Here is a 16275-nt window from a genome sequence, read left to right on the forward strand (position 1 = left end):
CTGACCCACCACTCTGCTCACAGGACTCCTGTCTGCAAGAGGCAGGAAGGCATCTCGCCAGTCTATACATTGGTCTACACTAGGGCAATACCCAAGAGGACTCTTCAGCTTAGTTCAAGAAGCAAATAAGATTAGCTAATTGAAAATAACCAAACTCAGAACTGAATGAGACAACTGTATGTAGTTTGCTCTGCAGTTAAATGAAGCATATGTTACTACAAGGCAGTGCAAACACTACACGGTGAGGATCTGATATCAATTTCCACTCCTTAGCTAGGATTGGAAATTATTTAGGAAGTGTGTAGTCTGTGTTTCCCTTCTAATCTCAGCTCTCTTCCCCTCACTGATCTGCCTCTGTCTAAAGGTCTTTGTCTCTAATTTTGGAGATTTCATACTCATTTCTACAGCGAGAACTTCATCAGTTGACTTTTTTAGAGGTAGATGAGCTTTCCAACAGAATACTCTACAACACAGCTTGCTGCCTGTCTTATTTCTTGCTCTGAATAGCACCTCTATTCATGAAGTCCTCTGACTCAGTGTTTTTCTGGTAGTTGCCTGTATGTTTTGCTCTGTGTTCTTTGCCACCCTGTGGCAACAAGGAGGGTTTTAACTTGCTTGCTTTCTGGCTGGAAACAACAAAAACCTCCAGCTTTAGCCTGAACAAAAAAAGGTCCCCCATTGTGCAGCAACACAGATTCTGTTGGCACACTGTGTAATTTAAGTCCTGATAATAACCTCCTTTCTGATTGCTGTGGCTCAGAAATTTGGTTCATTAACTATTACATACCTACTATTTGAGGGCAAAACAACCTAACAGATCTGTATGTAAATGGAGAATGGAGAACAGCCATAGGATGTTACTGTTTTAAAAGTTATTCCAAAAAGCTTTTTTTTTCAATCATTTTAACTTTTAAATATGCACAGCATAATTCAATATATGGTAGTGTTCTCCTCAAGACTTTATTCATCCTTGTATTAAGCCAGATCTCCAGGTAGCTGCGAACTTGAGCTTCAATAACAAATCATTTCATTACAAATAAAGATAGAGAGGCAGAGAGATAGGAGAGGAGAGAAGGAAGGAGGAAAGATGTACAAAGTTACCTACATGTAACACCTTCAGAGAGCATCTCCTTTCCTCTTACCTGACCTTTACTGTAACTGTGGCTTTCATCAAGTCATTGTAAGTAAACTGTTTATGTACAACATTGAAGAATTTTTTTTTTAATCCCTCTTATACAATGACTTTGTCATAAGTTTTCCTTAGAGATTGAAGTAAAATGTTTAGCCTAATCAGTTTTCCTTATTACGTGTACTTCCTTGCTACTAGACAGTGGTTGTTGTATAACTCATCATATTTCCCCCCTTTTCCTGTATCACCACCAAAAACCATAGGGTTCAATGTCATGCACAATTTCTATAGCCTTTTTCCATCTAGAGTTCCTTATATGTGTTTATTTTCTCTTCCCACTTCATTTCTTGGTTACAGTTTTGTCTTCTATTAATTATTTTGGTCCAATCATATCTATATTTTTATTGTTAACTATTTCACATTCTTCTTTCATAAATTAGTGGACTATAAACAATTCAATAAAAGAAATATATAGTCTAACTTACATTAATCAACTTATCCATGTCCAATAAACAACAAATTAATCAGTTGTCTGTAATGCCTAGCACTATAAGAAAATTCTCCCCATCAGACAGAGTCACACTGTTTTCTGCAAAGAGGTATCAAGGTCTCAAAAAAGCAAGAGTCAATGTAAATAGATGGTGTGTAAAAAAAACCAGTTGCCATCAAGTCAACGCCGAATCATGGCAGCTCCCTGTGTGTTAGAGTAGAACTTTGTGCCACAGGGCTTTTCAGTGACTGATATTTCAGAAGTGGGTCCCCAGGCCTTTCTTTCGAGGTGCTTCTGGGTGGTTAGCAGCCAAGCTCATTAACCAGTCTCACCATGCAGTGTAAGATGATATCATTAGAGAAGAGCAGGAAGAGAAGTGGGTCTGAGGCTCCAATTACCTGAATGGTTCAAAATGGAGTAACTGTGGGAAAAAGAAAAGGAGTAATCCAAATGCTGTAAGGTGAGAGGGCTTAGAAAATGACTGTTTCAGCCTCTGGACAGAAGCAAAGAAGACAGACCTTATCTGATGAAGTTTCCCCATTTACTTATATTCCCATTTATTTCCAAGTAAGACTTGAAGTGACTTAATACTGAAAATGCAATAGCACTTAAACAAAAAATATAAACTAGAACAAAGAGATACAGTGGAAGAAAGAAAGATTTAGCAGCTGTATTTTAAATTTTGCTTTATTCCTTGCATTGAATGTCGGTACCTAAAGATAAAATGTAGCGGGAATAAATGTAAATCTCCCAGATCACTCTCTCTAATTGCCTCAGGATTGTTTCTCAAAATAGCTCTAAGATTACTTTAAATACATAATGGAAACTCTTTTGAAAACATAAATTAGAACCTCAAGTTATGTTACATTAAGATGGATTTATCATTTTACATAGGTTTTGCTAATGGAAGACTCAGAAAAATATGAAGTGTTCAGCCAACTAGATAGAGAAGAGTTCCTGTTTTGTCTTTTCAAACATCTTTGCCTTGGTGGAGCCCTTTGTCAGTATGAAGATGTGCTTAATCCGTATCTGGAGACAACAAAACTTATCTATAAGGATCTGGTGAGGTAATGTTGCTAGATCACAATATGTAAATCTCTGGTGAATTGAGTGAATTATTTGTTTAACCATGACTATTTCCAGTCATGGTAGCAACCAAAGTGTATAAAAATAGTACCACCTGGCCCTGTCCATACAAACAAACAAAAACAAGGAAACCCTGGTGGCATAGTGGTCAAGGGCTATGGTTACTAACCAAAGGGTCGACAGTTCAACTTCTTGGAAACTATGGGGCAGTTCTACTCTGACCCCTGGGATCGCTATGAGTCGGAATTGGGCCCTCTCCATAGCCCCCTCTTTTTCTTTCAGGCTAGGTAGTTTCTAGATTTCCCTCACCCTCTCTTAGCCTTCCATCCCTTTATTCTTCATCTGCCTCTTCTCTGTATTTCCTGATTCCGATCTGTTGCCCACTCCATCCTTATTAGTAACTGCCATCTTATTAAAAAAAACCAAAAAAAAAAAAAAAAAACCCAGTGCCATTGAGTCAATTCCGACTCATAGCGACCCTATAGGACAGAGTAGAGCTGCCCCATAGAGTTTACGAGGAGCACCTGGCGGATTCGAACTGCTGACCCTTTGGTTAGCAGCGGTAGCACTTAACCACTACACCACCACCATCTTATAGACCTCCTTTTTTTTCTCTAGGCCTCCTTTTAAATCTCAAGGAAACATGAGAAATCTCTTAGGATATTTGAATTTGCTTGACTAATAGTAAAAAATAATAAATAAATATACATATTATATGTAATAAAAAATAATCCCAACATTATATAGTTTTTTATAAATATTCCTTGGGGTTTTTTTTCCTTTTTAAAGATTAAGTAGGGATAAAAACTTTGCAGATCTCTTCTTTATACTTTTATCTTAACAGAAGTGAATATTTATCAGTTTTGTTTTTCAGTGGTGAAGATATTTGATTATCTTTGTAGGCAAAGGAGAAATAAACAAATGAGAACAAAGCATCCCAATGTTTAGGTATATAATTTTACTTTAAGAGAAAAACAACAGAATTAGCTTCTCGTCTGACTCTTGATTGGTGCTTTACTTATACTCAATTTTTCAATTCTGGTATCCATTCCATGCATGTGTTGCATAGCTACACGACAAACTGCATGAGTTAGTTATTTTATTATTTAATTAGTTATTTTTCTGACATGGTTTCAAAATCAAGAATATTTCTATAATCAGTCTCTAATTTTAATGAAAAGTTACTGTGTCAATGCATAAAGAATGTTGGAAGAAATACGCTAGAAACAGAATTTTAGAAAGAACATAAAAATACATCAAATATCATTTGCGTCTCATGAAAAGTTACTGGCCTGCTTTAGCACTCCTCAGTGTATCCCAGACATGCAGACACACATACACTTCATCATTTCCACCACGGTGTGCTGTGCCCTGTCAGCCACATGAATCTGTGGAATTCCTCACTACCGCATGCTATTCTGGAGGAGAAAAAGGAGATGGAGTAGAAGAGTCTGTTAGAGATATTTGAAATAGGAATAACTTTAGGACCTAAACATTAAAGAGATTGCTGTTTTTCCCGACATTTCCTTCCCTGTATTCTCACCTGTGATTCTCTTCTACAATTTTGGGATGCTAAGAAAAAGTATGATTCCAAGAGTAAAGACCACTTATAGAATGAGTGGCCAAAATGCATAACGTCTTACAGAATGAATAGGAATTGTCTCCATGGAATCACTTAATCAGGCAACCAAACCAAAAAAACCAAACCTGTAGTCGTTGGGTCAGTTCCAACCCATGGTGACCCTATAGGACAAAGCAGAACTGCCCCATCAGGCAACCAGCAAGTATTAATATTGTGCACAGAACTCTGCCAAGCTCTAAAGAGGCTACGTGAAGAGCATCGGACAAGAAAATTTGAAACTAACAGACAAGAAAATTAGAATAAACTAACATATTAAACAATAGTAAAGTAATTGTTCAAGATCTTGTATAAGTAAAATTTTACAAAGTAAGACTTTTGTATGATCACATGTTCAGTTTTTTATAGGCAAATGTTTACAGATCTTTAGGCTATAATCTAAATACGCCAAAAGATCAAAAAGGAAGTTATCAGCGTGGGTGTTCACAGTCAGGAAAGTCTTGATGGAATGGAATCCATGGAGGCTGGCAAAGAGGAGGGTAGCCTGCTCTTGTTTAGGGGCAATGCATCACAAGTTTGTCATTCTGGAGGAGACCAGGAAGCAGACCAACCCAGTTGTAGCAGTGCTTTTCTTTAGGAACCATTAAATATTTCTCTAGATAATCTAAGCCTAAGCAAGCTTAAGAACTTCTTTGCTGAATGAGGGGGATATGAAATTGTCTCCCCGAAGTGACGTCAGTAGAAAATTATATTAGGATAAATACTTATTTAAAGTAGTTTACAGGAGAAAAGCCTAATGACCTGCTCTCATAAAGATTACAGCCTTGAAAACCCCATGTGGCAGTTCTACTCTGTCACGTGGGTTTGCCATAAGTCAAAATCAGTTTGACAGCACAAGACAACAAGATGGTTTAGGTGGCAACACAAAACAGTTGAATAGATTAAATGACTTCAGGGTACCGCAAAAGCTATGTTCATTTGCTTATCACATGTGCTACTTGTGGTTTTTCTAATTTTAGCTCATGCTGATCTGGGTCAGATGCTGTGTTACATGGTTAAGGCCATAGCATGTAATAGTAAAGATAGAGAGTGGATCAATATAGCAGTTGTCAAGAAATACTTAAGTAGTGTAAGCATAGGTGAAACTTGAATTATCTTCAGTAATTTACTCAGAATTCTAAGACACATAACAAATCAAGGCATTTGTACAAGCCAACTTACCCAAGAAGGTTATTTTTTCCTATTCTTTTACTTGAATGTTGGATGCTTTAGAAAAATATCTGCTATCTTTCTAATATACCTGCAGTAACTGCTTTATAGTGTCTAACATAATCACTAATCCATTCTACAAAGACATCCATTTCTAATGTTTGAAAGTACTGAGAACGTACTACAGAGTGTGATTGTAGTAGTCTGTGGTTGAAGCAAAAGGCTAACCATGTTCTTACAAATATTTATTTCCTCACCCAGTACAGTTTAAAAAAAAACCTTGCTGTCAAGTCAATTCTAACTCATTGCAACCCAGTACAATAGGCCTATGAAATATATCCTTTAAATGTTTTAGAAAATGCATTCTTTTCAAAGATATTATGGTTCCTTTAAATGAAGTAGGTAATACTTTAGAACCATTTTATTAGAGAGCAAATTACCAGTTATTTCATTACATTTCAAAAAGGTTTATGCATATAAAATAGTAAAGAATAATAGTGAGTCTGTGAAACATCTCACAACATGGATGAATCTGGACAGTTTTATGCTGGGTGAAATAAGGCAGCCACAAAAGGACAAATATTGTATGAGACCACTATTATAATAACTCAAGAAAAGGTTTAAACACAGAAGAAAGCGTTCTTTGACAGTTACGACGGGGGGGAGGGAGGGTAAAGGGAAATCGTGAACTAGATAGTAGACGAGGGTCAACTTCGGTAAAGGGAAGGGGACAACACACAATTCAGGCGAAGGCAACACAACTGGACCAAAGCAAAAGCAAAGAACTTTCCTAGACACATCTAAACACTTAAAGGGACAGAGTAGCTGGGGCTGGGTCCTGGGGACCATAATTTCAGGGGACATCTAGGTCAGTTGGCATAACATAGTTGATAAAATGTTCTACATTCCACTTTGGTGAGTAGCATACGGGGTCTTAAAAGCTTGTGAGCAGCCATCTCAGATACATATATTCGTCCCATCCCACTTGGAGCAAAGGAGAACCAAGAAAACCAAAGACACAAGGAAAATACTAGCCCAAAGGACTAAAGGACCAAATGAACCAGAAATTCCACCAGCCTGAGACAAGAAGAACTAGATGGTGCCTGGCTACCGCCAATGATCGCCTTGACAGGGAACATATCAGAGAGTCCTGGACAGAGCAGGAGGAAAATGTAGAACAGAATTCAAATTTACGTGAAAAGATAAGACTTAATAGTCTGACAGAGACTGGAAGAACCCCTGAAGCTATGGCCCCCTGGACACTGTGTTAACCCAGAAATGAAACCATTCCCGAAGCCGACTCTTCAGACAAAGATTAGACAGGACTATAAAACAAAAAATACAAGTGAGGAACGTGCTTAGTTCAATCAGATCTACAAGACCAAATGGAGAGCTCCTGTCCAAAAGCTGGATGAGAAGGCAGGAAGGGACAGGAACTGGTTGAATGGACACGGAACCCGGCGTAGAAAGCGGGAGTGTGCTGTCACATTGTGGGGATTGCAACCAATGTCACAAAACAATATCTGTATAAATTTTTGAATGAGAAACTAACTTGAGCTGTAAACCTTCACCTAAAGCACAACAAAAAAATAAAAATAAGTAAAAGGCTTTAGGCTCTGTGAGTTAAAAAAAAAAAAAAAAAAAAGATGCACGCAGAAATAATTCCATAGTTAAACTAATGATGCCTGTCTCTTTTCTACTTTAGACATTAAATTAATGCTCTTGGCAAAGTTTTTGGAAAAGTTCCCCAAGCTACATGTATACTCCAGATGTGAAATTATGTGATTTGAATTGAGAGGCTTAGATTATGGCTTTCAAGATGCTAATTAAGCAGTGGGATTCTTTTTTTTTTTTTTTGTACTTTAGATGAAGATTTACAGAACAAACTAGTTTCTCTTTAAACAATTAATACACATATAATTTTATGACATTGGTTGCTAACCCCACAACATGTCAGCACTCTTCCCTTCTCAACCTTGGGTTCCCCATTACCAGCTTTTCTGTCCCCTCCTGCCTTCTTGTCCTTGCCCCTGGTCTGGTGTGCCCATTTAGTCTCATTTTGTTTTATGGGCCTGTCTAGTCGTTGGCTGAAAGGTGAACAATAGGAGTGACTTCACTACTGTGCTGTAGGGGTGTCTGGGTGACATATTCTCGGTTTCTGCAGTCTCTGTCAGACCAGTAAGTCTGGTCTGTGTGTGTGTGTTTGTGTGTGTGTGTGTGTATGAGTTAGAATTTTGTTCTACTTTTTTCTCCAGTTCTGTCCAGAACCTTTTATTGTGATCCCTGTCAGAGCAGTTGGTGATGGTAGCCAGGCACCATCTAGTTATGCTGGACTCAGTCTGGTGGAGACTGTGGTAGTTGTGGTTCATTAGTCTTTTGGACTGATCTTTCCATTGTGTTTTTGGTTTTCTTCATTCTCCCTTGCTCCAGGTGGGGTCAGACCATTGGAATATCTTAGATGGCCGCTCACAAGCTTTTAAAACTTATGTTTACCAAAGTAGAATGTAGAATATTTTCTTTAAAAACTGTGTTATGCCAGTTGAGCTAGATGTTCCCTGAGACAATGGTCCTAAACAGTGGGATTCTTGTTAAAATCAGGGGAGTGACCTAGCATGGTGTGTATATTCTGATGTTTAGAGTCAATATTGGACCGGTCCTTAGAAATTAGCACAAATTATAATGATAAGAAATCATCCATTGCATTATTTTATTTCTAAGCCATTAATGTAATCACACTATTTAAAGAACTATACGGAAATTATGTTCCAGCATCCTTAAAAAAAAAAAAAAAAAAACCATAATGTCGTGGATTGAATTGTGTCCCCCCAAAAATATGTGTCTACTTGGTTAGGCCATAATTCCCAGTATTGTGTGATTGTCCTGTTTTGTGATTGTAACTTAATGTTGAGAGGATTAGGTGGGATTGTAACAGCACCCTTACTCAAGTCACCACCCTGATCCAAGGTAAAGGGAGTTTCCCTGGGGTGTGGCCTGCACCACCTTTTATTTCTCAAGAGATAAAAGGAAAGGGAAGCAAGCAGAGAGTTGGGAACCTCATACCGCCAAGAAAGCAGCACCAGGAGCAGAGTGTATCCTTTGGACCTGGGGTCCCTGCACCTGAAAAACTCCTCGACCATGGGAAGAATGAGGACAAGGACCTTCCTCCAGAGCCGACACAGAGAGAAAGCCTTCCCCTGGAGCTGACACCTTGCATTTGGACTTTTAGCCTACTTTACTGTGAGGAAATAAATTCCTCTTTGTTAAAGCCATTCACCTGTGGTATTTTTGTTATGGTAGCACTAGATGACTAAGACACCTAGTTACCTGGAAAGTGAGTGAGTGACTGCCAAATATCTAATATAATGCAGTTACTAGTAGAACAGCCTAGGACACTAATGAATATCACTTTAACTTTTTTTTTTCCTTAAAGAAATATAAACAAAAAAAAACAAACCTGTTGCTATCAATGTGATGCCAACAGACATAGGACAGAATAGAACTGCCTCATAGGGTTTCTAAGGAGCAGCTGGTGGAGAACTGCAGACCTTGTAGTTAGCAGCTGTAGCTCTCAACCACTGTGCCATATAGGATGAGTAATATTATGCTTTACTTAGCTTATAAAAAATGAAACAAATTATTTTAAAGATAGATAAAAATAGCAGTAATATAGGATCAAATGTAGTAGAGTAATACGATTTATTACTATTAGGAACCAACTTTTAGTAAAGTACAAATGGTGGGTTCTTTCCTTTTCAAATAATACATTCATTGTATGTGTTAATATGTGGAAAACAGGAATCAAATCTACTGCGTATGTGGAAAGAGATGATGGAAATGCTCAGTATCATCTATAAAGACAAGCCCGGGAGCTGACTGTGCAACAGACCATCCCTTGTGCATATGCAAGTTCAAGTTGAAGCTGAAGAAAATTGAAACAAGTCCATGAGAGCCAAAATATGACCTTCAGTATACCCCACCTGAATTTGGAGACCATCTCAAGAATAGATTTGATGCATTGAACACTAATGACAGAACACCAGATGAGTTGTGGGATGACATCAAGGACATCTACTTGAAGAAAGCAAAGGATCATTAAAAAGATAGCAAAGAAAGAAAAGACCAAAATGTATGTCAGAAGAGACTGAAACTTGCTCTTGGATGTCGAGTAGCTAAAGGAAACGGGAGAAATGATGAAGTAAAAGAACTGAACAGAAGATTTCAAAGGGAAGCTTGAAAAGAAAAAATAAAGTATTATAATGAAATGTGCGAAGATCTGGAGTTAGAAAACCAAAAGGGGAGAACACGCTCGGCATGCCTGAAGCTGAAAGAACTGAAGAAAAAATTCAAACCTCGAGTTGCAATTTTGAAGGATTCTGTGGGCAAAATATTAAACTACACAGGAAACACCAAAAACAGATGGAAAGAATACACAGAGTCACTGTACAAAAAAGAACTGGTTGGCAGTCAACCATTTCAGAAGGTAGGATATTGAGAGAAGAAGCCCAAGCTTCACCGAAAGCATTGGCAAAAAGCAAAGCTTCAGGAATTGATGGAATACCAATTGAGATGTTTGAAAAAAAAGGATGCAACACTGGAGGTGCTCTCTCGTCTATGCCAAGAAATTTGGAAGACAGCTACCTGGCCACCCGACTGGGAGAGATCCGTATATATGCCCATTCCAAAGAAAGGTGATCCAACAGAATGCAGAAATTCCCAAACAATATCATTAATATCACATGCAAGTAAAATTTTGCTGAAGATCATTCAAAATTGGTTGCAGCAGTACATTGACATGGAACAAGGGATGTCAGATGGATCTTGGCTGCAAACAGAGAATATCAGAAAGATGTTTATCTGTTTTATTGACTGCAAAGGCATTTGACTGTGTGGATCATAACAAATTATGGATAATTTTGCGAAGAATGGGAATTCCGAAACAATTGTGTTCATGCAGAATGTGTATATAGACCAAGAGGCAGTTGTTCAGGCAGAGCAAGGGAATACTGCATGGTTTAAAATCAAGAAGGGTGTGCGCCAGGGTTGTATCATTTCACCATACTTATTCAGTCTGTATGCTGAGCAAATAATTCGAGAAACTGTACTATATGAACAAGAATGTGGCATCAGGATTGGTGGAAGACTCATTAGTAACCTGTGATATGCAGATGACACAACCTTGCTTGCCGAAAGCGAAGTGTAGCACTTACTAATGCTAAAGACTGTATCCTTTGGTATGGATTACACCTCTACATAAAGAAAACAAGAATTCTCACAACTGGACCAATAAGGAACATCATGATAAATGGAGAAAAGATTGATGTTGTAATGGATTTCATTTTGCTTGGATTCGCAATCAACGCCCATGGAAGCAGCAGTCAGGAAATTAAACAATGTATTGCACTGGGCAAATCTGCTGCAAAAGACCTCTTGAAAGTGTTGAAAAGCAAAGATGTCACTTTGAGGAGTAAGGTTCCCCCGACCCAAGTCATGATATTTTCACTTGCCTCATGTGCATGTGAAAGCTGGACAATGAATAAGGAAGACTGAAGAGGAACTGATACCTTTGGATTGTGGTGTTGGCAAAGAATATTGACTGCCAGAAGAACAATCAAGTCTGTCTTGGAAGAAATACAGCCAGAGCGCTCCTTGGAAGTGAGGATGGCAAGACTTCATCTCACGTACTTTGCACATGTTATCAGGAGGGACCAGTCCCTGGAGAAGGATATCATCCTTGGTAAAGTAGAGGGTCAGCGAAAAAGAGGAAGAGCCTCAACGAGATGGATTGACACAGTGGCTACAACAGTGGGTTCAAACATATCAGCCATTGTGAGGATGGTGCTGGACTTGTCACTGTTCCATTCCGTTGCACATAGGGTTGCTATGAGTCATAAACGACTCTATGGCAGCTAACAACAGCAACAACAATTATTAAATGCAATATCAAATGTTAAGCTTATTTTACAAGTTTTCTTCTTCTTAGATTTTTTTTTAAACTGAGTGATATCTTACATAAAGTATAGTGCATGGAGTCCCTGGATAGTACAGTTAACACACTGCTAACCAAAACGTTAGAGGTTCAGATCCACCCAGCAGTGCCTCAGAAGAAAGGTTTGGAGATCTACTTCCAAAAAATTAGCCATTAAAAACCCCATGGAGCACAGTTCTACTCTTACACACATGGGGTTGCCATGAGTCAGAATCAACCCGGTAAGAACAATAGTGCACAAATCATATGTATATAGCTCAGTTAATTTATATATGTGATTGTACCCATATAACCACCCCCTAGATCAAGATTTCGAATAAGTTAAAACCACAGATAAGTTCTGTATTTTGATTAAATGGTAATATAGATATATACCAATGTTTTATATGTAGTGGGTATAGTCATCCCTTGGATAAGCACAATATTTTAAATGTAGTCTTCAACTTTAAAGCAGCATATCTTAGACATTGTTGGTTGTTACCATCAAGTTGGCTCTGACTCATGAGGACCACATGTACCCCAGAACGAAAACTTGCCAGGTCCTACACCATCTTCACAATCGTTGGTATGCTGAAGTCCATTTTTGCAGCCACTGTGTATTTTGAGTGTCTTTCAACTTAAGGGGCTCATCTTCCAGCACTGTATTGGACAATATTCTGTTGTGATCCATAGCATTTTCATTGGCCGATTTTCGGAAGTAGATTGCCAGACATTTCTTTTAATTGTCTTAGCCTGGAAGCTCCACTGAAACCTGTCCACTATGAGGACCCAGCTGGAATTTAAATGCCAGTGGCATAGTTTCCAGCATCATAGCAACATGCCAGCAACCACAGTACAACAAACTGACAGATGGGTGGTGAATCTTAGGCATTAAAAATATGGCCTCTCCCCATGTCATAGAGATATTTGGAAATCAGTTTAATTGCATGATTCCTGGGTTTAATTCTGAAGGAAATCTCTAGTAAGGAAGAAAACCACCTAAGAATCTGGAAGACCTGAAATGGCTCAGGACTGACCATCTCCATTAAGTACACAAGCTGAAACCCACATATACACACCTCGCACAGAGTTCACCTTCTTACTCCTCCTCTCCGTCTCCCCATTACTTTTACATATGTAGTAGAAGGGGGAAAGCAATGCTTTCACCTGAAAAAGTGGAAAAGAGCGGTATCTTCCTTTAAATTTAACCTACATATGTCATACATGAATTATACCTCTGAAATAAGTCAGGAACAAAAGGACAAATATTGTATGATCCCATTTATATAAAATATCCAGAATAGGCAAATGTATAAAGACCAAAGCTTATCAGTGATTACCAAGGGCAGGTGAGTAGGGGTAACATTACTTAAGAGATACAGAGTTTTTGTTAAGGGTGATAAAAAATTTGTAAATGGATAGGGGTGATTGTTGCACAACATGGAGAATGTAATCAATGTCGCTGAATTGTATGCATAAAAATGTTTAAAATGGCAGATGTTTTCTTATATGTATTTCATCACAATAAAAATTTAAATAATAATACTGCTAATACATATGTACTTAGGGAGTATAAGAAAAGGGTAAGCAGAAAGCAGACTCAACTCTGAGTCACCTGGATCCTGTTCCCAGAAATAGCGATTTTAGTTGGATTGTCTTAAATAAATAATAACTTACCTAGTTTTATCATCTATAAAATTGGTAAAATATTGCCCTCCTCACTGAATTGTGTGATTTTTAAATGAAGTAATGTATGCAAAGATATCTTAAAACATTAACACATTATAAATGTAATGTATATATGTATTTATAGAGAGATGATAAACATATAAATATATATTTGTAGCTTCTTTTCTCAGATCTCAGTTGCTTCCTTACTATATATTGCCACAGATACTCTTTTGTGGGCAGTGTAACTAGAAGAGAACTACTAAGGGGAAATTATTCTTAATACAGTATAATTTAATAGTATATAATTTAACAAATTATTTTCATATACATTATCTCACTTCATTCTTTTATAATCTTAAAAGGAATCATATTATGCCCAGTTTACATATAAGAAAATTGAGATTCAGTGAGGTTAATCTTGCCTAAAGGCGCCCTGGTAGTACAGTTGTTAACACACTTGGCTACTTACCAAAAGGTCAGTGGTTCAAACCCACCAGCTGCTCCACAGGAGAAAGATGTGGCAGCCTGCTTCCACAAAGATTTACTGTCTTGGAAACCCTGTGGGGCCGTTCTACTGTCCTATGGGGTCGCTATGAGTCGGGATTCGACTAGATGGCAGTGGATTTGTTTTTGGGGATTTGGAAGTAGAATAACAAATCACAGTCAGAGCTGACATTTGAATTTAGATTAATTGTTTAGTGTGCGTTCATCTACCCCTAACAGCTGTCTACACCTCAGTTAGTCTTCTACCAGTCCCTGTTTTACCAGTAATTGTCTCTGTGGCCTGAGAGAGTCAGTTCATCGTCTGAATCTCAAATTGAGCTCAAACTTTCTAACTGTAAAATTCATTTTCCCCCATTTCACTTCAGTTGACCTTGCCCCATACTTGGATGAAACCTCAGATACCATCCTTTGTAAGCTACTTTAATTGGGCATTATGTATTTCCATATTCTATACGAATAAGAACACCTAAATAAATACTAAATCATTATTTACTGCATTACATTTAAACTTTATCTCTTTTTTTCTTTTTTAGTGTTCGAAAGAACCCTCAAACCAAGAAAATACAAATTACATCTTCTGTCTTTAAAGTTACAGCATACGTAAGTGTTGAGGGGATATGGGCAACCAGTTTAATTACTTGCTATTAATAGTGTTGGAGTCAGCAACTAGGAGAATGTTATGCCTAGGAGAAAAGATGATATTTATTTTTTCTTAAAAGTTGATAGCATATGCTTTTGTTTGGGGAACAGTATGGACTTCTTACCCTGGCTTCCTTTCTGTTGTCTGTATTTGAAAATATTCCCTACTTACTTTGGAACTAAATCTGTGACTCAGATGGAGTAGGGCACAGTTCTCTAGTTATAAACTGTACTTTACAGGACACATAAATAAGAATGCCATACATGTCTTTATATCACAGAATCCAGTACTTGAATTTTAATGTCATACAGTGCTGGGCTAGAACACAGTGATAAATAAAAGAGGCATAGTCCCTGCTGTCATGGTGCATAGAGACCATGTTCTAAAAGAAAGCAAAGATAGAAGAAAACTGCAAATAGACATTTTTGCAACATTAGTACTTTAAACACACTATTTCAAATAATGGAATTTCTCTTTGGACTAGAATTTCCTTAGAGACAAGAATTATGAATATATGCATAGTAGACATGTATTGTTAGTATGGTATACACCGCTGTTAATAAAGGTTTAATAATATTACCTAACCACCAATTTATTATCAAAGGTTTTGTGTAGGTGTCAAGATGTTTTGACAGAAAATGTGTAATCAAATATATTGATTATCATTGCAGTGTGGTTGAATACTAAATAATTCAGGTTTATCTTTTTCAGGATTCTGCCGGTATGTGCTACCCTTCAACAAACAGTCATGAACAGACATTTTCTTACTTTATCGTGGACCCCATCAAGCGTCATGTTCATGTTTTGTACCACTGTTATGGTGTGGGTGAAATGTCTTAACAATGCTGTTTCAGATTATCCATGTCTACTATTCTGTTTTTCAATTCATCCATTTTTAATTTTAATTCTCATTTACAGGTAAACATTTACTTTGCAACTTAACTTGAGTAAAATATAAAGAGCTTGCTTAGAGCAGAAGAAAGCAAACACCAAAATGCCTTTTTTCAAATTCACCTGGAATACTAACACAGGAACCAATTTCTATCCCTAATATGATCTATACTAATACCAGTTGTAGAGTTTTTACAGACTTACAAGGAATTAAAAATCTAGTTCATATTTATTGCATTAATACTCAAGTAAGTCCTCAATTTTCCATACATCTTATTTTGGAAGCTAATTCTGAATTGAAACTATAACGTAGCAGAAAACTAAGCACCTTTACCACTGATTATTAATATTCATTACTAACTCTTTAAACTTGAGTTTCATTTAATTACATTTCTTCATTGCATAAAGATTTATGTCTCTAAAGCTGTGAAAAGTATCCTAGTAATCCTTTGTATACATTGTACCACTGAAAAGTCTCAATTAAAAAAAAAGTTCTGAAAGCATTTTGTAAACTTTTCTAAATCACATGATAAATTGAAATTAAAATTAGCCCTGCAGCTAATATAAGAAAACCCAACCTATGAATAAAATGAGATTGCTGCCTTGCTGGTATTATTAAGTTGGCAAAAGAGCGAGGAACAGAGTCTCGTAGTACTGTCTCTTCATTACATTAATAGAGTGAAGTATAACTTAGATTTTTTTTTATGGGAAATGTAATTGACATGTATCCCATAGGCAATGAAATGCTGAGCCTGCAAGAAATGCTGAGACTGAGAAAAAGCAAGTTTGAAATACGTGTTTCTGTGTTATAGGAATAAGGATGATAATTTTGGATTTGAACCTGTGGATCTATCTGGAAAGCAGCTGGCAATTTGGGTGTAGAGTTCAAGAGAGAAAATTTGTAGACATAGATTTGAGAGATGAGATGAGTACAGATCTCATTATATAAATTCAGGTGTATAAAAAATGTAATTTTTACTATTTAAAAAAAAATTGCCCTCGAGTCCATTCCAACTCATGGCAACCTCATGTGTTACAGAGTAGAACTGTACCATAGATTTTCTTGGCTGTAATCTTTATATATGGAAACCCTGGTGGCATAGTAGATAAC

General features: G+C 37.2%; 1 protein-coding gene across 3 annotated transcripts in view; it reads left to right on the forward strand.

Annotated features, from left to right (window-relative positions):
• The window catches only part of CFAP300 (cilia and flagella associated protein 300), a 37568-nt gene extending 21847 nt beyond the window's left edge, over positions 1-15721 (forward strand). The window contains exons 5-7 of one of the 3 annotated variants that reach the window (XM_003415598.4): positions 2514-2686; positions 14167-14233; positions 14985-15721. In XM_003415598.4, coding sequence (XP_003415646.1) covers positions 2514-2686; positions 14167-14233; positions 14985-15113 — 369 coding nt within the window. In that variant the 3' untranslated portion in view covers positions 15114-15721. Of the gene's footprint in view, positions 1-2513; positions 2837-14166; positions 14234-14984 lie in introns of those variants that run through there. The other 2 variants (XM_064288841.1, XM_064288843.1) reach the window with 2 other exon arrangements.
• The last annotated feature ends 554 nt before the right edge of the window (positions 15722-16275 follow it).

Source organism: Loxodonta africana, chromosome 7 (genome assembly GCF_030014295.1).
Source record: "Loxodonta africana isolate mLoxAfr1 chromosome 7, mLoxAfr1.hap2, whole genome shotgun sequence".
NCBI classification, from domain to species: domain Eukaryota; kingdom Metazoa; phylum Chordata; class Mammalia; order Proboscidea; family Elephantidae; genus Loxodonta; species Loxodonta africana.